The sequence below is a fragment of the Ornithodoros turicata genome, chromosome 7 (assembly GCF_037126465.1).
Source record: "Ornithodoros turicata isolate Travis chromosome 7, ASM3712646v1, whole genome shotgun sequence".
Taxonomy (NCBI): domain Eukaryota; kingdom Metazoa; phylum Arthropoda; class Arachnida; order Ixodida; family Argasidae; genus Ornithodoros; species Ornithodoros turicata.
In genome coordinates, this window is record NC_088207.1 from 18984604 (window position 1) to 19009437 (window position 24834).

Below are 24834 nucleotides of genomic sequence, written 5' to 3' on the forward strand. Positions count from 1 at the left end.
CCTTCGAAGGTTTGCTTCGATGGGAGGAAGTCCGTAGCTGTCGAAAAACACGGTAGACCCGTCGTAGTTTTTCAGGTAGAGCACCCTTTGCTGGCCGCGCTTTCTTCGCTCTTCAATATTGATGATTAAATAGCCGGGCTTGCGTAAGACGTAGGCTTCGCCCAAAGCGCATATGCCTCTCAGCATGGAGGAAGCGAGTGGGTTCAGGGACACGAGTTCGAAGATGTCGCTCTCGTACATCTTTTCTATGGGAAGGTGACCGTACAGTCCTTGTCGACGCACATGAGCTTGGGACACTCGGAAATCAAGAGGACGGTGACCGCGTGTGGAAGGGTTTTAGCGAAGCGTAATTGCAGGCGAACGTTTCCTTTTCGCCACCCGTTCAAATGCGAAGGAGAAGAACACTTGTCCACGTCCAAGTTGAAGTAGAGAAGGAACCCGTTCGTTTTAAATCGCTCGTAGCTGTACTTGAAATGTTTTTCACCCAGTTCTTGCAAGAAGTTAAAGTAGGGAATTTCGACGAGGTCGTTCTTAAAGTCGTACTCGGCTCGCACTTGCTGGCCCTGCAAGGAGAGCATCGAATGAGACAGGTGGTAATGGGGGAATTTGTAGGGGTTCGATTGGATGTCGCCGAGAAAGTCGGACATGGCGAGCAGGGCGACGCATAATATGGAAGGTACCCTTTCGGGGTAAACGTTTTCAAAGTTAGAGCGTCCAAGTTACGTTATGTTACGTTAAAATAGAGCGTCCAAGCTCCCGGCACTCAAACTCCGCACTTTGGTTTCCAATCCGCGTAACACGTAGATGGCCAGCGTGGTCTGAAGCCGCCGCTCGTATTTCAAAAACAGAGAAGGTGCGAGCGTCACCTTTTTCAAGTGTAACGTCATTTCTTTAATGTCCACCTCGTAGTTGTACGTTTTCTTTTCGTTGAGGACGATATGAGTTTAAATTCGTTGTTGTTTAACAGGAAAACGACGCGAATTTCGACGGCAGGTACCATAAGGCTGTTGAAACAGGTCAGTATTGATCTGTCCGACCAGGTTAAAGTATTTTCCACCCTTCGTCGCTTCGTAACGTTTTTTCGGACCGGAGACGAGACGTCGTAATCATTCTTTAAAGGTTCGTCGTCTTCGACAAAGAGTCCAGCCGCGTGCACGGTTTCTTGAGCCAGGGGCGGGGAATGAAGCACGACGTCCAAAATACTCCTGTAGGCGTACAACTCGTTGGAACTGACTAGCTTGTTGTTCGCATAAACGGTGACCGTCTTAAACATGCCACTCAACAGATGGTTTATTGGGAAAACGACATCTTTCTCGACAATTTCTTCCCCGTCGTTGCGAACAATGCACGCGGTCAAAGACACGAAACTGCCGTAGAGGTCCAAGTGTGCCGCTTGCAAATTTTGAATAGAAAACTCGATCACGGAATTATTTACTCCGTTGACCGGATAAAAGAGTTGGTACGAAGTATCTTCCAGGCCGTATTGAATGGAAGGGGGTTCGAATATCATCACGTCACTCGTAAGACAACGCGGTGACCGTTTCGTCTGTATTTTTCCTTTCGTTGACGTCACGATGGACGGAGCGGGCAGCGAATGTGTGACCTTCACGGCGTACCAAAGATATCTGCACGTGCACCGTGTGTCGGCGCCTTTTGTTGTCTTTTGCGACGTTTCTTTCCATTGTTGTTGGTTCCAGAGCCTTCCATGGAATCCAGCACGTCTCTCCTCGTTGCTATGGCCGTCTTTTTTACTGCGCGCGATATTCCTTCACCGTCGGCCAAGCGCTCCAACGTTCTCTTGGCGATCGGTTTTATTTGCTGCCCATGGGAACGATGAACTTGGTTATATTGCTCAACACACCGCCCCCTTGTTAGAAAAGGGGTCCCGTGTACACGGGAATTATTTTGGGGAAATTACGGTACATATTTGAAATGCAACTTTAAATTGGTTCTACCTTTGGACCGCAACGGCAAACGTCTTCCCGTTTCGTCCGCGATAACAATCGTCACTGAGGGAATTTCGAATTGAGACAGGTTAAAGTACTGGAGGTTATCTAACGTGTAGGTGACGACGTGCTTGTCTTTCTCGTAATAAAAGGGTAGTATTTTTAATATCGTTTTTTTACCGCTCCCCACGTATGTGGGTTCCACGATATCCGTGTAGACGATTATGTCGTGAAACGGGGGTTCCTGGAGTACCTCGAAGGAGCTCGTGGCATCCTCCTTCCCCGTGAACACGGTACGCGATTCGAAGCCCAAAAGCATGGCCAGGTACTCGGAAGTTAAGGTGGAGGTGCCCTCGGCAAGCCGAATTTTACATTTCTGTGCGGTTCCGTCGAAGCTGAAGCGCGCGCGTTCGCCTACGCGCTGGTTAATCGCATCCAGAAATGCTTGCGGCATCACATAATAGCCGGGAGGCAGATGTACTTGCAAAGATCGAGGAATTTTCGTCTTGATCGTGAAAAAAAATTGGCATGCTACGGGGAGAGAGATGCGTAGCGTTTCTAAGTGTCCCTCAACGGGTGTTAGATGTAGCAGCTTGACAAAGGGTTCCGGTACGTGCAACCCTTTCGGCGTTTTCAGAGAGTAGGCGTTATCCACAAATTCTAGCGAGGCGTCCAGCTTGTGCGTCTGGAAATACTTGTTGACTGTGTTACGTAGGGGAGTTTCTGAATTCAAAGTGACGTCGCCGAAAGCGACTGGTGCGGCGTGCTCCAATAACATGGAGGTGGCTTCGCGTTCGCTCAATTTTGGAGGCTTCACCGCACGACCTGCTTCGCGGGACGCTAGCGAGGCATCGAGCGCCTGCGCGAACCGAGGGTCCAATTCCACGGCCTTCACGTCCACGGGTAAGACGAAGTCGTATTGCGATTTATTGTACGCCAAAGAATCGTTAAATATCGAAAGGGCTTTTCCCAAATCCCTCTCGAGATCCGAGGTGACAGGAAAAGTTTTCCCGCCTTCGACGGTGTCCTCGAAAGAAACCTCGATTTTCGCATCTTGCCTTTCGTACCCGATATTTAAAAAATCGTTGCTTATGCTGAGATCCATCAGCATGACTCTATAGCAATTCGAGAGCTGAAGCGGACTATCGAAAGCTACCATGAAAGCATTTAGTTTATTCGAGGGAAACTTATCCATGCTGACGTTCGAGAGCAGGTGGACGTAGATGTCTGACGTCATTTCCCAATCTTGACCACGTCGCTGCTCGGAACCCAGCTGTCGTGTTCTTTGTCGTAACCGAAATCAGCGAACCAAGGAGAAGTTCTGACCGTTCACTTGCTTCTTTCTCAGCACTTTCGTTATTGGCCAAGGCTGGTTGGCGTGTCGGGTTACGACGAGTACCTCCTTGGAGTAGAAAGATCCGTGCACTTCCTTACCCCGGTAATCTTCCAGATGCACAACGGGAGGGGAGGTGTCTCTCAGGCGGGAGACAGTGAAAATCTGAGGCGACCAGCTCCCTTCCGAGCTCTTTTGAAAACCTTTTCTGTGTAGTAGGACCCTCACTTTATCCCGCACTTTGAGCTTCTTTTTCATGGAGGGTACGGAGGGAGGGTACTTCCCATTTATCTTATTAAACACCTCCAATTCGGATGACTACTCGAATACGGCATGACTTCGGACGGGCTGATGCCCAACGTCCTGTGTTTGGTGTTGTTGTAGTCGCGCACGATCTTGGGAAGCACGGAAACGAAGTGGTACTTTCCAGTTACTCTAAAATATTCGAATATTCTGTTGCGTAAAGTGCGTATGACCCATTCTGCGTGTGATGCATTGACTACGGGAGATAAGGTGGAATACATGTGGACCTAATTTTGTGCCAGGTACTCCTTGACGGTCTTGTTGTAGAAATCCCTTCCTCTGTCGCAAAAGATGTGTGTAGGCGTGTTACCTCCTCGAAAAGGTGTTATTATGGCCCTTTTCATTTCGGTGGGGCGTTTCGTCTTTAGCGGGAGGGTGCGGAGAAAACGAGAGAGGGGATCGATCGCCTCGAGAATGTAGCGGTAGCCACCGTTGCCACACGTCCATTGACTCCATTTGCAACACGTTGATCTTGAGCGCGATGATGCGTCTCCTATTAAACTTTCTTCTCACTGGACGGTGTAGCATGTAGGCGTCCAGCTTTCTGAGAATTGCGAGAGCCTTCTTTTTGCTCATGTGATGCGCTTTTCTATAGTGGTCTACTTCCCCCAAACCATCCTCTGGTTTCTCATATCCCTCCATAAGTCGTCTACGCAATGAAGGCTTGCTGCTGCTGCTGCTGTTGAGGTTCGTGAGATTTGAGCAGAGAAATCATGCGCAATAGTTTCGAGACTTTCGAGACTAAAGAAACCAGGAAGATTTTTCTCCCGTCTTACGTTGCAACAAATAATTGACGACTTTGTAAACGGAGGAGTGCCTGATGGGCTTGCCGGACATGTAGACACAACTGTTGCGATCCCAGGAGATAACCTTCCTTAATTCGGAGACGACCCTTTCCGCTTCCTCTTCGTCTACCTCTCCAGAGAGGAGCGAATAGTCAAAGTCATTTGTAGCATCGGACGCCTTATTTTTATTGTAGTAGGGGTCAAATCCGTACTGCTTCAGTATGCGATACAGTGCTTGCCGTATGAGCTTCACTTTGACGTCGTACTATCCTTCGAGGAAAGAATGTTTCCGATGGAGGTGGTCACTTCAATTCTCTTGGCCATTGGCGAAGAGGTTCAACATGGCGGAGAGCAGGAGAGGAGCCACCGAAGAAAGAACGCCCTGCCCTCGCTGCTGAGACAGATAGAGCTTCAAATGTTGCGGATTCTTGTGAATCTTTTTGTAGGCGAGGCGACGTAAGAAGCGTTTGTGCTTCTTCAAACGTGCAAACGTGTCCGGAGCTAGAGCCACCTTTCCGTTCAATACATCGAAACAAATTTCGGAGCAGTATTTCATGTCGGACGAAGAAGGTCGTCTCAAGACGTTGTGACAGCGCGGAGGGGGTAGAGTAGAGAGCACTTTGAGTAAAGTGAGGTGAGAGCGGAGATTCATTGTGGAGCATAGATATATTGACGTTCTTCCGGAAAGATATTGCTATGCAACCCGTGATCCTCGTGCGTATAGTTGTGAAGATCCATGAGTAAATAAGCGTGGGGCGACGACATCGCTTCTTTATATGCGTCCAGAGAATACTCCAATCTTTTTCTGCCAAATAACTGTTACCCGAAACGTTCCATCCGTGGACGTTGCGCACAGTGCACCACAGGACGACGGAACTGCCATTGTAGGATATAGTTCTAAAACGGTTACTGTTAGAAAAGATGTTTTGAACAAGTAAGAATATCGACGCATTGGCACGGTGAGAACCTCGAATAAAAAGATCAGTCACCTCCTTCGAGGAATTGGCGTCGGTCATGTGATCATCGACGACGATGAGAGTAGCGTGTGACGTGTCCCACTCTCGTGGTAGCTCCTTGGTAAATTTTACAGAGTCTCCAAATTCATCCTGCATGCTCGGTGAAGCATATTTCTGCACATAGAATATTTGTGACGGAGCCTTGTCCACGACGTCGTTCAGGTTCCTCAGTACGTTCGCAACGAACGTAGATTTGCCGCACATGGAGAGGCCGCTTAAGATACAGGGGAAAGGGTAGTGGAAGCGAAAAGGTTGGGGACAAGACATGTTGCACAAAGAAAAAGAAGAGACTCAGACTCGTAGCAAAATGCATCGCTTTTATTTACAGAACGTCGTTGTCCAGTAGATCGGAACTGCGTTCCCAATACAGATTATCCAGGCTAAAGTTGGACTTCTTTTTCGTCAGTCTGTCTGCCGCTAAGATGCAGTCGAGCATCTTCATCTTGTCCTGACACATTTCTTGACGTGCTTGCAAACATTCCAGGCAATAGACTTGGAAGGCTTCTCCCACGATGCCATGAATAAATTCACGAAGTTCATCGTTTTTTGTCTTTCTTCGTCAGCGAGAAACGCAGGAGAATAAACCACGTATGGCGTTTTCCACTAATTGGTCAGAATGATGACGCGACTGCAGCGCGTGCTGCCTTGATACAAATAAAGACGCGCAAAGAAACGAGATCGAAACCGAAACGGAGAAGCCACCTGTTGCCGCTAGGAGAGCGCGCGCAGTGGAAGGAGCAGAAAGCGAAACCGAAACAGGGAGCGCCCATGAGGAGATGACCGCTGGATACTTAAGACGCAGAGGGCGCTAGGAGCGCGCGCATGCGTAGCGGCCGCGGCGAGGCGCTCCACTCACTTGCGTGCTGGCTCTCGTGGGGTGAGGACGTGCGGTTGTTCGCTCCGCCGTCCCCGCGCTGAGTCAGTTGATCCTTGACTGTCGTCGGGATCGGACACACCGTCACCACGGGGAAAAAGGTGAGTGATTTGCCGTGCCTGATGTTTGCATGTTGTTTTACTGCGCTCGTGTTAAGCCTTTTCTCGCATGTTTGCCGTAACGGATAGGCCTTATTCCTTGTACGCGCAAGCCTGTTGACGCACGTTTAGCGTTGTGAGCCTAGCATTTTGTGGTTGTCGTCTTGTATTAGCTGTTGAATTTCGTAGCGTTGTGCGGTGACGCTGAGGTTAGGCCTAACCGGTCGCCCCTAAGCCTTTTCCCCAATGTGTACTGTTTTCTCCATGCTATTTAGCAGTAACGATTAGACCTTTTCCACGCGCAAGCCTAAACTTGTTGAGCAGTGTGACAATTTTACCTGCCGCTACTATCTTGTTGTTTTCTGTCTTTCTCGCATAGAGCTATGATGGTGGCGCCATCTGGTGTGATGCCTTGCAACTAGGCGATCTCTGCAACTACCAGCCGGCAATAAGCAACATGGCGGGCGCTGGTCACTCGTTCGTTCTGGAGCGGTCTCTTCACCACGGCATCGTTGATTTTCGAATAAATTGTTTCTGTCCACTCTATTTCTATCTAGTTTTTTTTTTATGGACACAGGTTGCCGCCAACAGGCAGCTCCTCTGGACACGACTTAGGTGCTCCCCAATTACTGTAATGACTCCCTAGAGGGTGCTGATTAATGTGGGGGGTCCAAATTAACTCTGATTGCTAATTAAATCATGTTTAGACCAAGTTGTGTGTTGGCGGCAGTGTGTGTCCAGTGATTACTACTCCTTTCGCACCCTCTAGCTCGAAGCATTCGCCGCTGCCTTGGAGTTTCCCGAATGGATGAAACACGGTAAATCCTGGCTGAAGATGGTGAACTCCCACTGGAGGTTCTCCATGAGCGTGCAACGGCTCGGCACGTCCTACGTTTGCGAGCGCACATTCCCCGTCACCCACTCCTCAGGAAAATTCGATACTGACCTGAAAGTGGTTTCCATCGAGTAGCGCAGAGGACACGTCGGGCTCCCACTGGCTTCATAGCTAAGGACGACACACCGCCGGACGCCCCCTGGTCTCTGCCTGTGCAACCCACCTTCGTACATCTTCCGGACCTCCTGGACCCAAGAGACCAGGTTCCCCATCAAGTCCTTCGAGCCCATTTTTATGCTCTGGTAGACGAGAAGTTTTCTACCTCTGCCGCAGCATACACCGATGGCACTTCTCGAAATGGCAAGTCTGCCTCGGCATTCGTCATCCCATCCGAAGGGCGTAGTGGAGGGATGTAGCCTTTTTGCATCAAACCTCATTCACAGCTGTGGAACTATGTGCCATACTTTTCTTTCTGCAGCACATTGTTGATTTTACCCTTGAAGGAATGAGTCGTGTTCACTGACCCTACATCTGCGCTGGAAGCAATTGAAAATTCTTGCATCCGAGGCTCATCCACACCGTTGGTGATGGATGTGTTAATGGCGTACAACCTTGTTTACGAAGCAGGGCACAGGCTGGTTTTCCAGTCCAGTCCATTGCGGTGTCGAACGCAATGAACATGCCCACAGCGCCGCAGAAGCAGCTCTCTCCTCTCGGAGACGGATGTGTATTGCACTGCTGAGAGGAGATCGTCGTTGAGGAGGCCACATCAAGCCCACCAACGATCTGCCTTGAAAGCTCTCCTAACCTTTCTCGATACCATAAGGCTTCAATCCTTATTGTGAAGGGGCATTATTTCATTCCCTGCATCACCAGAAGCGATAGGGTAGAGTATCGCCCCTGGCGATGAAACTCCACATTCCTCATCCCACAATAAAGTTGTTTTTGGTGCATCTGCACGGATAAGCCACTCTGAGCGCTTGGATCATCTTCATCTTTCAGCACACCAGCTGCATAAGTGCCTCTGTGACGCGCCAACCAGACGGCTATACAAGCAGCAAAGAGATATGGACATGTTCTCTGTCATGCTGCATCTGTGAATGTGTGTGCCTGTGCAGTTAATATACTGCTGTTCTAGTGTCAAATCTTCCACATGAGACATCAGATATCAGTGAATGCAAAGTTGCTTCGGCATATCACGCGAACTTCACAAACAATATGTTCATGTAATGTTCGTGTTTGGCGCAGCTAACAGCGCACTGCACATTTGTGATTTGGACATACCTATCCCAAAAAATAAAGAACTGTGTGTGACGGAAACTGCCAACGCTCCTTCTGTTCACTGGACACGAACGAAAATCCACAACCGCCCAGGACCGCCAAAACAACGGGAGCCTGCTATGCAAAACAACGGGGCGGAGGGAGAGAACAGAGCAGAACACCTGACTCTCCAAGTTTTGCAGCACAGCCTTCCACGCCACTAAGTATTCGATGTCGACTTCATCGTAATCTAGGGAATCTCCCTTGTAGGGTGTTCGCGTAGTCGATTGATGGTGCAAGTAACTGCTGCACGGGTACAGGTTCGGGACCGCCTCAGGCTGTCCAACAGGTCAACAGGCATCGAAAAGGGCAGTCGGTCCCTGGTTTTCGCACCAAATATATTTCGAATCGGACCCAAGAATTCGTGGCCGTTCGTTCAGATGCCTCCTACCAGGGCTGGACATGTATTACAATACATTGTATAATAATAGTTACCGTAATACATTTTGTATTTGTATTACATTATGTTACGACTCAATGTCAAGTGCAGGCCTTGCACTGAATAACTTGCTATTTGCGAGAATTGGCAACGTGAGATGACCTAGTTGAGAAGTCTTTAGGGAGCAGCCACGCAAGGAAAGAGAAGGTCCTTCAGTCTCCGTCGGCAATAAAGCCATGGGTTGGAATGCAGCGAGTGGGTGCATGACTTTGTTGTATAGTTTGTCCAGGCTTTCGAATTGTGGGTTATGTAGTTCCAGCTCGTAGGTGTGCTATACACGAAGCTATATGCTTATTTTGATTTCGAGATAGCTGGAGACAACATTTGCAAAGGGGGCTGCGAGATGGATTTGACGCGCTGGCTGAGAGTAGATTTGATTCACGTTTGCAGGGAATTTGGGGTTGAAGTAGGCAGTACGGCGCCGAAGGCACAGGCTATTTAAGCGATAGCAGAAAGTGACTTGGGTGAGGATGACGTACAGGAGGTCCCATTCAGGCGTCAGAAGGAAAAAAGCAAATAGAAAAAGCGGCCATAGATCATGAAAGGGAAATAGAGAAACCAAAACAAGAATAGCCCCTTAGACGACAGTCTGGTTCCGCGGAGTCCCCTCAATTAGACCCGAGAGCGTCGATATGTCAAAACTTCCCCAGTCGTTCAAAACAGGGCAAGATATGTGTGTCTATTTAGTGTTTAGTGAATTTTAAACGTCTTTGCGACCGCGAGGGTTACCAAAAAAGGTCGTGGCCGGCGACGTTGAAGACGGTACCACCATGCGAGGTGGCGGATGGCATTGATCGTCCTTTCGCGGAACATGCGAACAGTTACGACAAACTGAAACAGAGTTTGCTCAAAAGGTTTCATTTGTCAGCAGAAGCGATTTGGTTGAGACTGAGGGACGGGTCAAGTAGAAAGGTCTAAAGTTTCGCCGACCGAGGTTTGGATGTAAAAGCAAACTTGTTAGAATAGATGCAAAGTGTTGAAGCACTTGGAGATGCCGGAAATATTCTTGAGGCGATCGCGCTTAAGCAATTTGTGCAGGTTCCCGGACGAAGTGCGAAATTGGGTCCGCGATAAATCGGGTTGGCTACAGTGAATGCCGAAGATCTGGCGGATGAATATGTGTCACGCAGGGGTTTCAACGTGAGTGAGATCAAGAACGTGGCAATGCGTCAGAATACAAGGACCTTTTCTGATCTACAGAAAACAAAGCAGAAAATTGGTGCTACTGCTAATCAAGGTGATTCTGCCCGTGAATCGGCTAGTTCGAAGGAAAGTGAGAAGTCACATCGTACAGAAAGAGATGCTGACGCATTCTTCGAAAACAATAAGCCACTGTTATAAGTGCCACGAAGAAGGGAACATAGCAGCAGGGTGCCGAAAGGCGTTACATGACCATGGCATTTCAGATGGATGGCAAAGATCAATTTTCAGGACATGTTTGTGTACTCCCAACGTTAATGGCAAGAAATTCAGGGTTTTGCGCAATACGGGAGCGTTGATTGACATTGTTCACAGCTGGTACGTTCTGCAGCATAAATACACTGGGAGACGTGTTTGGGCGCGACAGGCCTTAGGCAGTGAGCACACCAGCCTGCCTCTAGCAAACGTACACTTGAGTGGAACATTTGGGGAAAGTACAACGGCTGCTGTATCAGACGCGCTTCCCCATGATTTCTCGTACATACTATCCAAGCGGACGGTGCATCTAGCGCAGAGTGGATTAGGAGTGCGCCTATGGGAAGACCACCACAAAGAAAGGTCAAGTCGTAAACAATGACGTGACTACTTCTACGTATACTGAAGTTGGTGTACTATTCGTGTGCGACCTTGGAGCAATCTTGGAGCATCGTATGTAGAACAAACCCGCACTGGGAGGCTGCCAAACAGGGTAGAAATTTCAGCGAGAGAAATGGCATCGGAGATTTTCCCCTCTCACACTCTTGAACGGAGCATCGCTCGGGGCTCGGACATATGTCTTTCTCGTTTGTTTGACACACCATCCACACTTTTCTTTCTTTCTTTTTTGCCAAAAAATTTCGATTTCCCACCTTGGTCGATTTAGAATGGAACTATCTTACAGACACGTTATTTAATTTGGCTAAAGTAAACAATATTAAAATTATGCCATGCGGACAATGATTTATTATCTCACCACGCTTGTGTGAAAATATATAATACATGAAAAAAGGCAATGAAAAAAAAACTGTCTAAACAACCAAACTGTGACATTTTGGTGGGTCATGACTGAGCACTCTAAAGTTTGTGCAAGTCCTGCATTGCAACAATTAAAAATAAATACACTTGCCTAGTTTCCTGAAAGTATTCACTGATCAACAGTCAACAAAGTAAAATTGCTAGGCGTAAAGTTCATGCATCACAACTGCATAACTACTCCATCAAACACTTGGAGTTATTGTCCTGCAAAGCAGGCTGTAGTCCTCAAGTACTCTACGGGCATTTACACTACTTGTGTCCTGTGCAACAGAAACAAGCACACAGTTGGTCCCAAGGGTCACATATTACATATATCACTATCTAAGCATCTATTCACAGCATGTACACAGAAAGCTCTCAGAGCTTAGTCAAAGGGTTTGTACATATGCAGATCACATTGTAGATCTCGAGCTCATTTATCAACCTAAATAAAGTGATTGCCAACGACAAGTGCAGCACAATTCTTCAAAATCAGACCATGCACGCTTTCCGTAGCAGGAAGCCAGTCTGGTTCAACATCTCCAAAAAGAAGACAAAGTGAAACGTGTACAAAATGCACACATATACAGGGTGTTCAAAATTAAGCTTTCACTAGCACTTTATAAATAGGCGAACAAAAGAAAACTGGTGCTATTCTTCACGTTCCTTGAGTAAGAAACGGGTGCTACATAATTAGCAGCACCTGTTTCCTACACAAGTAGCGTAAAGTTTTCATCCGGTTTCCTGTCATCGTTGTGTTTGTGTAGCACTCGTGAAAGCTTCATTTTGAACAATTGTATGTGCGTATGATGGTCTTAACAAGAAACAAAATAACCTCAGAAAAGGAATTAAACAGCATGTATCCAATGCAATGTTGCTTCTAATGATTTGTTTGATTTAGACAAAATAGATTAGATTAGATTAAAATACTGAACCCCCACCCCAAGCCAATTTCAAGCTTCTGAAGAGTTGTCCTTGAATCTAGGTGACCGTATGAGACTTGCCGATCCCATGTGGAAGGTAAGGTTATTTTTTTCTGACCCCTGTGTGACAAAGATTCTACTTCCACTGGCCGTTGGCTCTGTCACACGCAGTTCCTTGAGAAGCATGCGCGCTGTTGCAGTGGAATAAGAGGGCGGCGGAGAGTACTTCGGAGGAACATCTTCTTCAAATGCTACATTTGATACACCTTGTGTTGTTTCAGGCGTCAGGGAGGACGTGCTTGCAGCGTTTGAGGTAACAAACGTAGGGCAGCACCATGATTCAATGCGCTGTAATGGTAAAAACATTTGCTTTGGAATTTCCCACTTCTTTTGAGATATGCAGCAAACTTTTTAAGCAGAACAGCAAGAACTGTTAAAATATCATGTGGTAACAAATCTATGCTCATGGAAATAGTTGATGTGGCTTCATGATATGAAGCCAAGGGTTAGAATTCTGCATTTTGTGACAACCTTCTTGCTCGTGGCACAGCCAGTTTTTCTATTAAGTATTTATTTTCGTTTTCTTTCTGCAACTGTGAGAAATGTAGTACATGATAAGCACCGAATTGCCTGGGTGTACAGTTTGAGTAACATTCGAAATTATGCTAAAGAGGAGCAGTGCAAAACTGAATAAAGGCACACAAGGGAGAAGTTAACAGGACGATCCCTTCCCGTGAACTTCTTTCCTGTGCAAAGTGCTGGATGTACTAATGAAAACGTCTACAAGTTTTGGGGTCACAGAAAGACCACTGAGATTGGTGCATGCAAAAAGAAAAAAGAAAGGCATCATTTCAAGGTGATGAGCGTCATTTCACTTTCTAAATAAATTCTGCGGGCGCTGAGCAGCACACTGTCCATCTGTGCATTCGAAAAGCATGTGCAGGTGCTAAAATAATGACAAGGTAAACTCAGAACTGTACGTGGCACAACCTGTAAATTATGGCAAAAATCTGGTTTGCTTTTCAGATATGCAATTCATTAAGCATCCTGGGTGTGAAAACATCCAAAAACGTCTTTCACTGCACGAGGAACGACAGTCATGAAGATATACGTATATTCAGAAAGGTCTCTCGATATGCGAGAATGACGTGTCAGAATTATGCTAGAGCATACAGGTTTATAGTCAGTAAGGGGCACGAACAGCAGTCAATGAAGAACACTGCAACCAATATCAACTCTGATGCAGGACGAATACGTGTTTCCTAATGAATATCGCCACTGTATGGCGAGATTAACTGTCCACATAAGGCTGCCGTTCCTCGTGACTGAACCTCAAAGTAGGGAGAAAATAACGTGAAATCGACAAGCATTGAGAACACCAATGTGAAGCTGACGAAATTGTCTCAGTTAATTACCTCATGAGTCTGGTTAGGCGTCTTGTTGAAAACAACTATCTTGAGACCCTGAGCAACAGCTACCACTGCTACGGACAGCAAGGGGAGCGTCTGCAGTAGCACACAAAAAGATCCTACCCAGGGTGACCAGTATCGGTAGTACAGGCCTAGCGACTCGGGCGAGAACATTGACAGATGGCCAGACCTCATGAAAATTATTGATAACATCTGAAAGCAGATAAGGGACAGATGTTTAGAGAAACAGTGTTACTCTTGGTACAGCTCAATGCAGTCACGTGGGCATTGGGGTAGTGGGCCACAACCCAGGTGGCGAATTTCCCCATTCATCATCATCACTGTATCTGTTCTTGCTGGTACACCTTGCTCTTGTTCTTCAAAGAAGCCCCTGTTACGTATTACTTACCAAGAATGAAATTGGCAGTAACACGTTCCAGTGAAATGTAAGTACGGGGAGGTAGACGGAAAGCTGAGAATCTTCCTGGATTATCATCCTGACTAGCTTATCTGTGCCAAAGGGTTTTCCTGGTATGAAAGAAAGTGTCCTAATGAATTAGCTGCTCTCTGTAGCACTGCTAATGGCATTTACTGAGAAGACATCTTAAAATATGCATTAAGAAAGACAGGTTATCCTTACCTTGAATAAATAGCACCACTACCAGCATGATAAAGTACAAGGCAACAATCCACCAAAGTGATCCTAACCATACATCTACAAAAAGCATTACTTGTAAACATGCCTGGAAAGGACAATACAACACAATTAGCCAAAATCCTGGAGTATACACAGTACATTCAAAACATACATCAGTTGTGAAGAAAAGGCCACAGAGAAAACCCAATATGCAGGCACCAAACGTAACTATGGTTCTCCACTTGGCAAGTAGTTTTGGCCGAACAGCAACAAAGGCATCTACGATGCAACTCCAAATGCACATCTGAAACACAATATAGGCAGTGGTTATAAGTTTTACAACTTCATAGGGGCTGCATATACAATGTGGTAAACCAACCATGATAGAAATTCATAGTAAATAACGTAGGCAATGGAGAGACAAGCGGTCAAGGGATTTTTTTCTGCCAGGAACATTTGCCACATATTGGGACCATTTTTGTTTCATTTCAATTGATGAAAATTTAATTCCTTCAACTGAACTCTGAAATGTCCCAAGTCTCTAATCCGCGTGGCTTGCCAGTTGACGGTGATGATGACGTTTGAGTTCAAGTACTCGACAGCAGGCGATCTTCAATACTTGGTAACAGGTTTATTTACAGCAATAGAATTTCAGTGGACAAAATTTACATGATATGGCAAAGTGGCTTCTCCGAGCCAGTCTGTTTGCTACGGGGTCCGCAGGCGAAGTCCCTCTAATTTCCCAGACCCTAGCGCACCCTGGGTTGTTTTTTGTCGCCCCTCACCCGACGCCCTCCTTTCGCGCGTCTCATGTTACACACTCAATAAACTATAACAAAACAACCCCGTCACACAACAGTACGACGACAGTTATCGGTAACCCATTTCGCATTTCAGAATTAACACACCCTCTCTATGGCACTACGTTTTTGGGATTAAATGGGTGCATTAGTTGTGTGAGAAAATAAGTTATTCATTCTGGGAATTTCACATAATGCTGTTGTGTACCTGTGCTAATAAGAAGCTGGGAAAAACGGCCACTTGCAAAAGAAGCAGTTTTGCACTTAACGATTCCGCAACCAGACCTACGCAAATATCACTGAAATCTGTTACCTGTTGACTCAATCCCAGTGCTGCCAGCATTACATAGAAGCAGATTGGCCAAAATGGGGATATGCTTCTCCCACTTTCGGCAGACAGGGCTGCTGGAAAAACTTCGAATGCCAGTCTGGATATATGATACCCACTGAGGTGATTGTGCGTCTTGGAGGTCTGTAGTAACACCCCAGTAACCAAGTTCACTGCGGTGGAGTTGTACATGGGCGTCCATGATCCGTTAAAAGATTGCAAAAATCGTATTGTGGACTCCTCCTCTGAAAGAAAGGATGAGACATGTTCAACAACTGTAGAAACGCCTGCCATGGAACGATCATTTTTTCTCACATAGCACGTTGATAACGTGTGGAACGACACAGTGGATTGCTGCACTTAAACATAGTGTGTGCTTTTGAAGTTCACGAAAATGAGAGTATCCTCCAAAGTTTCTTGCCTCACCCTCAGGGATCCCCAGGGTCAAGTGAAGGGACTCAATTTTATTGCTTGTGCAACACTGTTGGATTTTCTGTTGTGGAAAATGTCTGCCCTTTCTTAGCCCAGTATTCCTTCACTAATATGTTAAGGTCACTCGTGATTGCACCAGTGACTTCGCTGAACATTCCTCTGGTATGCACTCAACTGTGTAGAAATGGGAAGAAGAGCCAGATGTCATAGATGTAGAAAAGTATTGACTTTTCTTGATTGATTGTGATGTTATTTGATGTGATTATTTGATTTTGAAGTTGAATTGTCAATTGAGCCACCAAGTGACGATGGTAGCTGCTGGCTCTATTGCCGCTACGTCGTGCGATCACGGTGCCAGCCCTGGCAATGAGCTGTCGATCACAGTCACATACGAATGCTGGCCGAAGGCAAGACTTGGTACGCAGGAACGTTTCAGTCGTGATAGCTCGACAGTGTCATGTTTGCTGAAGCTCAAGACAAGTTTCGAGGAGCCACTGCCTTAGCCTAATCATGTATCCCACAAAGCTTTGACGAGGTCTCTCTCCTGCGTGCATGCATGCAATCTATCCATGTTTACAGATCGGTTTTACAAGTGTGTACTAATGTCTACTCACCAAATGTGGAGCTGACTAGAATCATCCCATGTGTGTACAAAAGGTGGACCATACTAGCAAACAGTGATGATGCCAGCACTAACACTGTGCAGACTAGTGAAGCAACGCAGATCATTGTCCTGGAATAAAAAAGCATTACCTGGTAAGTATGCCACAAAAAATACACTTGGCAAAGCGAGCCAGCCATTTAGCGGAAGCATGTCGCGGGGTTACCTTGTAACGTTGGCAGTGATTTTGTTGTGGCTACACTGATGCAGTGCAAGAGCTCCGAAGAGTCCCCAAGTCATGAAAACTTCACGTGCTGCCATTATCCAAGACTGCAAGAAACATTATAAATTTCATTTGAACTGTTTCATTACAAAATAGTCTCTCCGTCTTGTAATCTATCTACACAATTTTTTTTTATGACAACTACTGGGTAGCATAATGTGTGGAAATTTCAAGGGCACGTGCAAGGAAGCTACGTTGCGTCACCCACAGAAAGCCCAAAGAGCTCGTAGCACTGGGTCGGTGCAAAGATAACGGATCCTCAGGGCAGCCATCCGAGTTCGACAAATTGCCTCACCTAAATGTTAGCCACACTTCACCTCATCTCAGCCCTTTTCCTTAAAATTTTCCTAACCTCACTACAAAGTTTGTGAGATGATGGCGACGTGAAAGTGAGGACGTCCTCACCTTCGGCTGAGAGAGTCCTTACCTTGTTAAGATGCCAACCTCTGGTGGTGATGCACACCTGTACAATGTGCTATTCCTGTGATGGCCACACCATAATGCCATATCTACTTGCATACTTAACTGACATTTTCTACTACAAAATGCAGTGCCACAAAGGGGGTAAACACCCCCTTACGTGAGAAAGAAATTGTTGTGCTCAACTATCATATTCCAAAGCAGGGAAAAGAGGGGGCGTCCAACTTAGAGTGCATTAATTATGCCAGGCAGTTAATTATGCGAGTAAATATGGTGTCGACAGGACATAATTCGCTGTTTACAGATTTGACATTGATTTGAGTTGTAGATTTGACAGCTTTCTGTGCAGCTGTATAGGCAGCTGTTTCTTAAGCCTTCAGTGTCTCCTATCAGTTATAGTGTACCTACCGTTGTGTCTCCCAAAATGCCTCTCCAGTCAGCTACAAACAAGTGAATGATGCCTGCTCCCCACTGTTCGGTCATACGGATAGTAACAAAGACAAGCAGGCAAAGGGAAAGCAGTCCCATCACTAGGAGAATCTGGAAGTAACAAGTGGTGGTGTTACATAACAGACTCTTCAGCACCAGGACATAGCATTCATTCCAGAACCTCCCTTGGAAATTGGGAATAAAAACTACCTTTCCAAATGACTTGAGGCTTCTACTGAGAGCGATGAAGATCAGAAGCCAGATGATACCAAGGTTGAATGCCAGCTCAAACTTGATCTCGCCTATACCATTTGCCTGCAGCGCTGGCCTTCTGTCTAACACCCTACCGCTGAAATGTGAAAAGTCAGAACTGCATTATCAGTGTCATAGTTATGCAATCATTATGTGAGAACTACATGGTTTTTTATCGCATTACGCTTACTCTGCTGCATGTAGTTGATAAAGCTCCTTTGAAACAGCAAACGCTTCAGACACACCAGAAACCCATCGCAAAGAGAAATAGCATGACAAGAAGAGGAGGGCAAAAGTAGACAGTACATATGGGGCAAGTGCTAAATTGCAACCGTAAAAGTCTATTGAATACACCACACAACTGAGAAGCCCACCTGCATCACAACTCTTGTCGAAGCACCCAAACACCAAAAGCGTCCGCGACCGCATTCTTAATTCCGTGCAGCTGCTAAAATTTCATGTTCCTTTCTCTCTTTGCTTCGACCTATAATCCTAGCCTCCTCCAACAAGAGATAGCACCTACAGGCTTACAGTGCTCTGGCACCGGGCCACTTCGGCCAAATTTTCTCTATTGGCCATGTCGTTTCTCTTTGCTGTTTGTTTCAAACAACTGGGTAAACATTTGACACCGTTAACATTAGAAGTAATCTGCATAGACGTTCCTTCCTTGGAAAATAACCCGAAGACAGCCACTAAAGGTGGAGATGGTAGCGTCATTATCAGTAACAAGCCTGAAGTATGCAGTCAGTCAAGCCTGTCAGTATATGTGGCCTTATCTAGTGTATGCATAGTTGATAACAAAGTTACTTACACATCTTACACTTCAATATTTTGTCCTTTTAGTATCTATCTGAGGAAAGAGTGAATCAAATAAAAGCTAGGCAGCTTACTGAAAGTATGACGCTGTCGTCCACCCTAGGAACTCTGGTGATGATGAATTGCTCTTGTAGCAACCTAGAACGAAACAACTTTTATGGCTTCAAATGGCACTAAAGAAAGCGTTCCTTTATGCAGAGTGACATTGTACGAAGGCAGTAGCATCTCCTTGGGTTGGAGGAGTTCACAGGGTCAAAGCGAAGAACAGGATGAGGAGATGCTACCGTCGTCGCAATTACAATAGCTAGCTTGCCTGCTGTGGCTACCTTTGACATTTTCCACTTTTCGCTCTGGTCACTAAGAAATGTCTACCACAAAGCCCTTTCTGATTCCTGTACCACTTCTTGGTCATGTTTCCGACTGCGTTCTGGACACTCATTTCTGACCTGTTCTACGGCGAGCTAGCTTGATTTAGCTTGAAGGTTACTGAGTCACATTCAGTGAAATATCTGGAACATGTACAGATCGTGCCTCGTTAATGTAGACCTCGTTAATGTAGACCCCGTTAATATGGACCCCGTTTATATGGACCCCGTTAATATGGACAACTCGAATTAGGGACGATTTTATTAGGACAAAATTTTTCAATGCATTTTCGTCTCGTTAATATGGGAAATCGCTTTTCGAACAATGGACGGTCCTGCAAGGTACAAACTATATGTAGTCCATGTAATTTCTTCTCGTTATCATGTACGGTATCGGTATGGTGGGCAAGCCTCTCCCCACATTCTACTGGATAACGTTTGAAAGTGGGAGGTTCCGTTGCACAAAAGGAGCCATGCCCTCTCCTTCACAGGAGCATAATAGGAAATGGGGTTATTCGTGGACATGCAGGGCATGAAAAACGATAAACTGAAATGGAAATGAGTGTTCCGAGCACGTCCACTAGCGATTAACCCTCGTGCAAGGGGTCGCGGTGTCTTTAGTTAAACACAGTGCAGTCGCCCGGCAGCTTACGAGAGGCGGCACAGTTGTCAAGGCAAGTTGTCACGCACTGACGTCGACGACTTGAACGACGCCTAGCCAACGGTCACATCTGCTCTGGCTCAAGAGCGACTACAAACGGCTCTTCAATTCTATGAGGACAATATGGTGATCAGCAGCAGGCTCTACGTATTGCCGACGTTTTACTCAACTTAAATCGATGTGCAACCATGTATACCTGCCAGCAGACACTAATTCGGGATTTTTTAAAAATAAATCATTGCTTTTGTTATTTCCTTTATGTTCAAAAAATATGGACGATTTGCCTTAAGGACATTTTCGTCGGGGACGAAAATGTCCATATTAACGAAACACGACTGACACGTAGACAATCCTGTACAACGAATGTTGGCTGTACAACGAATTGCAACTGCTGTGTGTTCAAAACTATGAGTGGTACTTACCTCCGTAGCCAAACCTCGCTTGGCATATGGACCACTTGTACGAATCTCTGGCTTTAATGAAGGAATCGCGAAAATAGAAGAAAAGCCATGACACTGGCACTGGAAAGTAGATGCCACAGAGGAAGTACACAATGACAAATGCGAATCCAACTCCTGGAACAAAAATGTAACACGTCAGTGACGCTCCGGAATACACAACCAACATGCAGGAGCAACAAGTGCAATAACGAACCTTTAAACGCGGGCGAAATATACCACATGCTTAGGATGCTAGATCCCAAGTATTGCCCTAGGGTCATCTGAAGATAGAGGAATGGTATACCGAATATTGCTGACAGAACAAGAAACTCGAACAGGAAACACGCTGAAAGAAACAAAATATGTAGAGGGTTAGCCCTTCGATGGCATGAGTTAATTCAACTTTTGTGTATCATCATTACAATAGTGGCTTCCACGATGTGCGTAGCTGCACCTCGGTGGGGGCTTATGTGCTACAGGGTAGTCTGGGAGGAAGAGGGCACCGAAATTGGCACTATACTGTAGAGCCATATAGGGAATGTGTTAATTACATGAAGAAAAAATGGACACCAAGCGTTCTCTTTACTTTTTTTACAGCGTTTGAGTCGCATTTCCGAGAATGACATGCACTCGCTTATCACTTCAATCACAATGCTTTTAAAAAAAAATAGCGCATTTGCAGCAATGTGGTGAAATGTTAGTCTTTCACCTAAGCCTGCGTGCTTTGAGTCCAAATTTTTAATCTGATGCATGAAATTCACTATAGTTCGATAACCGTGAAACTTAGGCGCTTATTAGTAATAATATTCCCTTATTTCTGTAGCAGAATATATTTTTGGTCAAATTATGCATTCATGCTATAGTGCCATTCCTTCACTCATGCTGCATCCGTCTGTCGGTTTTCGTTGGTTGCAAATGGCATACAATTCCACAAGGTAAGACTGCAAGAATTATTTTCTTGTTTATCAGGGTACGTTGTACAGTACAATCCCATTAATTCGAGGTATCTTAATTCCAACTTTCGGATAATTCGAACGAGATAATTCGCTTGAGTCAAAGTGCCTACTTCAGCGAGAGAAGACTCCCGGAAATCCGAACATATGAACGTGCGCAACGGCTTATGCGAAAGATGCCGCACGGTCGCGCCCGATTACGCACCGGGCCGGTAGCGCACGGCCGGCGTTCCAGAGACACGTTTGTTTATCAAGTGTTACGTTTACTTATTACTTGTAAGACCATTACTCTTCAAGGCGATACTTCTGCAAGAGGGAAGAGGAGCATGGAACGGATCACCGTAATGGTGTACGCAAACGCGACTGGCACGGAGCGATGCCGCTCACTCGTAGTAGGCTAAGCAAGTAGTACCCCTGTCACACGGCGAACTGAATGGCATTACCAGCGAATGACAGTCGCACCGAATGTTATTCGTTTGTTTTACATCGAGCTACACGAAGAAACAGAATGTCATTCGCAAATGATGTCACGTCGATAATCAGGACACCAGGGCTGAACATATGAAGCATTACACGGTACAGCATTACACAGCATTAGTTTTAGTTTTATTACGTTTTCTCTAAACTAGAGAAGCATAAGATTATTTCACAATATCGATGTATTTTCAATGACGTTTAGTTGGCTAAGTATCACAAGTCAAGACAAATAAGAAGCCTATCTGCACCACACCTGGCAACATGGCGACTGGAAACGAGGATAGTTATCCGAATAACAGTGTGTCATTCAGTGCGAATGTCATTCGCTGGAAATGACATTCTGTTTGCCGTGTGACAGGGGTATAAACGACGATTAAACCTGAGAAACGGAACAGAAAAATAACAACACTACACGTTCTCAAAAAAAAAAATTTCTGTTCCGTGTTTCAGGTTTTATCGTCGTTTTACAATGTACCAGCTCGCCTGCACCCTTGCACTTCTACAGGGGTATAAGCCTCACTGTTTTGACTGGGATAAGGGCCCTTCCTGATGAATACACAGCACGCAAAAAAGCATGCGTGGTGCCCCATATGTTCGCGAATTGGCTGACGGGAGTTGCGTTCACCATTTGAACATCGCGTATGAAGAAACGAATGCAACGTGTATAATAGGCTATTTTCTGACCCGAGTTGTATTGATGCTGGCGTGTAAATCAATATTACGGAACACGAAGGAGCCTATCATCTCCTATATCTATACCTCCTATATCTCCGCTTATATCTCCGGCATTGCGCGACCGCGAACGTGCGGCAAGGTCTAGCGAGCCCTGACGCATTTCCGAAGAAGCTGCCATGCGTTGCCAACGCATCAAGCCATCATTCAGGGACACTCGCTTTAGTTATTTATTTCTTGGTTCTTTAGTTCTTAACTCCGCTTTACTCGAACAAATCTTCGGTTTCTTTCGAGTTCTAAATAGCGGGATTATATTGTAATTGTAAATTTTTAGCTTTTATTATTTTATTTTTTTTTCCTGTCTAAAAACCACCATCCATCACTATATTTCGTTTTATGCACTCGTGTGTGAGATAGTCGGTATGCGTGGGAATAACAACGATTTAATATGAGTAACTAGGAACGAGACAATACATGTTGGAACCTATGTCTCCAGACGAATCAGCCAGAAGAATCAGCCAGAAGAATGATCCAGGCCGAGCTCTCGCGCATCGTCTTCAGTGTCCGCAACCCAACCCACTAGCGCCACTACAGTGTGGAATGACATCCACTGACTGACCTAACAATGCAAGTCATCTAGACGGACCCAAGATACGAGATGCAGTGGAATCTCACCTTTATAAATATATGTGAGCAGTGCGAACCTTGTGAGGTTAAACAAGCCGAATATGCTGGAAAATGTTGCAAAGACAGTGAAGATGTCATGTGCCCAGACACCGCGGTAGCTTCGTAATGTCCCCTCTTCATCTCTTTGGTCGTGTGCGTTTGGTCCATTCTCTTCATTTGGATCCTGCCTGACGGACGGCTGACTCCTGGTATTGTTACTGCATGAAAAAACAAGCAATAGCAGTGGTCATTATCTGCATTCCTGAACCACATGTCTAGCGTAGTGGTTTTTCCCACTGTTCTAAACAATTCTTTAAAGTATGTTATTTAGAAATAGCGAATAGCTGCATTGCCGCATTCGTTTGAGTCTCTCGAACGTCCTGAAATCTTTCTGCACTTTGATTTTTTCGCAATTTCTGAGTCATCGGGTGTGTTGTCCCCATGTGACTTTTCCTTTTTTGCTAGAATCCAAATGTCATTGACAAAAAAATAATAATAAGGACATTGGGGACATTCAAACAAATGTGAAAAAGAAGTTTTTCTTTAGTTTAAAAAATGCTTTATAAAACATTTCACTCAGTAGAAACAATACTGGTTGAAGTGTACCGCTTCGGAAAGAGACTACTTCAATGGTAATACGTAATATGTAGTAATTGACGCTTTAAATATTAATTCAGTTTGTAGACTTCTTTTCGACCAGTCCCCTACCTACTTCTGATACAGCGAATTGCATCTACAACCAAATCAAAGGAAGCAAAACTGAATGCAAATTGTTCCACCAAATGGCACATGTCCTATAAAGATGACAGCAATTGCGGCAAATACTATAGTATTGCGCACACCCGACACAAGCACATTTACTCGTATTAAAAGACCGTGAACCGTATTTCTAATCGCACAGGTTCATGGAGGTTAGTCAGATTTGTTTGTTTACTTTTTCGAGTCTTCCACCCAAATGCAGGTTCCCTCTTCAGCAATCCCAATCGGCACGGATGTACCCGCGAGTTCCTCGTCAATCAGCGGCGAACAGCGCCATCTGTTAACTGCGCAGAGGTTCAAAGGAAAACCGCGAAATGTTTTAAATGTCGCGCATGGCAACGCGCCAGCGCTCCCTATAGTACCGACGCTGTGGCTGTGAGCGAAAAAGGACCTCTCCTTCCTTTCCTTTCCTTTCCTTTCACTTCCACGGTACCACCAACACAGGCTAAGAGCGGATTTCACCCACACCGAGCTCCACAGCGATATGCGCTACGACAGTTTGGGCACGTTAAGTAGCGGCTCCGCCCAACGCGCTTGGTGTACTCTGTTCCTCGTGCTCGGATGCGTCGACTAAACGGCCTTCTTTCAGAGCAGGTACGCGCTCGGGCAAAGTTTCCAATGAGGTTCATTTGTTTTCCGGCTTCACCTTCCTCCATACGTCACGGAGCAGGAGTAGCACTTGCGTGTCCCGCTCAGCAAGCCAGAGCTGAGAGTTCATCAAGAGGGCCAAGCACCGGAAAAGAAGTGACCGCGTTTAATAAACAGGGGCGCGCTTCCTGCGCGCCGCAGCTGCTACTTGACGCGCGTGTTCTTCCTTTCCTTACCTTATCTCCTTTGTTCTTAACTCTTTTTTTTCTTTTCCTTTCCTTTTCTTCTTTTTCTTTCTTCTTTTCCTTTCCTTTTCCCCATTTTCTTCTTCTCCTTTCTTTTCTTCCTTCTTTTCTTTCTTTTCTTCTTCTTTTCTTCCCTTTTCTTTTCTTATTTTTCTTTCCTTCCCCTTTTCTCCTTCTTTCTTCCCCCTTTTCTTTTCTTATTTTTTCTTTCGTCCCCTTTTCTTTCCTTCCCCTTCTTTTGCCTTTTTTGTTTGGAATAGCAAGCCGGCCTTCGTCTGGCTGACCTTTCCTTTCTTTTTCTTAATAAACATATCCCCCCCCTTGACGCGCCCCACATGGGAGAGGGCAACGTATGGAAAGGGCACATGACGAAGTGTCTGTCCACACAGAAGGCAGTAATAGCGGGATATTCGAAGACCGGCGTGGTTCCACAGAAGAAACCACATGCGCCTCGTAAGCTTAGTTATTTACTGCTACCTCATTATTTGTGAGAGGGACCAATGAGGTCGCCCCATGGGCAATACAGGAAAGTGGGA

General features: G+C 45.7%; 1 protein-coding gene across 5 annotated transcripts in view; it reads right to left on the reverse strand.

Annotated features, from left to right (window-relative positions):
* Positions 1–11068: 11068 nt before the first annotated feature.
* LOC135400276 (sodium-dependent transporter bedraggled-like) overlaps positions 11069–24834 on the reverse strand; it is a 109602-nt gene continuing 95836 nt past the window's right edge. For all 5 annotated transcript variants that reach the window (XM_064632063.1, XM_064632064.1, XM_064632067.1 and 2 more), the window contains 14 exons: positions 22716–22924; positions 20153–20284; positions 19921–20073; positions 18547–18610; positions 17615–17753; positions 17384–17515; positions 16499–16602; positions 16286–16404; positions 15225–15484; positions 14284–14415; positions 14115–14217; positions 13884–14002; positions 13481–13687; positions 11069–12413 (listed from right to left, as the gene is read on the reverse strand). In XM_064632063.1, the coding sequence (XP_064488133.1) occupies positions 12096–12413; positions 13481–13687; positions 13884–14002; positions 14115–14217; positions 14284–14415; positions 15225–15484; positions 16286–16404; positions 16499–16602; positions 17384–17515; positions 17615–17753; positions 18547–18610; positions 19921–20073; positions 20153–20284; positions 22716–22924 (2191 nt within the window). In that variant the 3' untranslated portion in view covers positions 11069–12095. The remainder of the gene's footprint in view (positions 12414–13480; positions 13688–13883; positions 14003–14114; positions 14218–14283; positions 14416–15224; positions 15485–16285; positions 16405–16498; positions 16603–17383; positions 17516–17614; positions 17754–18546; positions 18611–19920; positions 20074–20152; positions 20285–22715; positions 22925–24834) is intronic.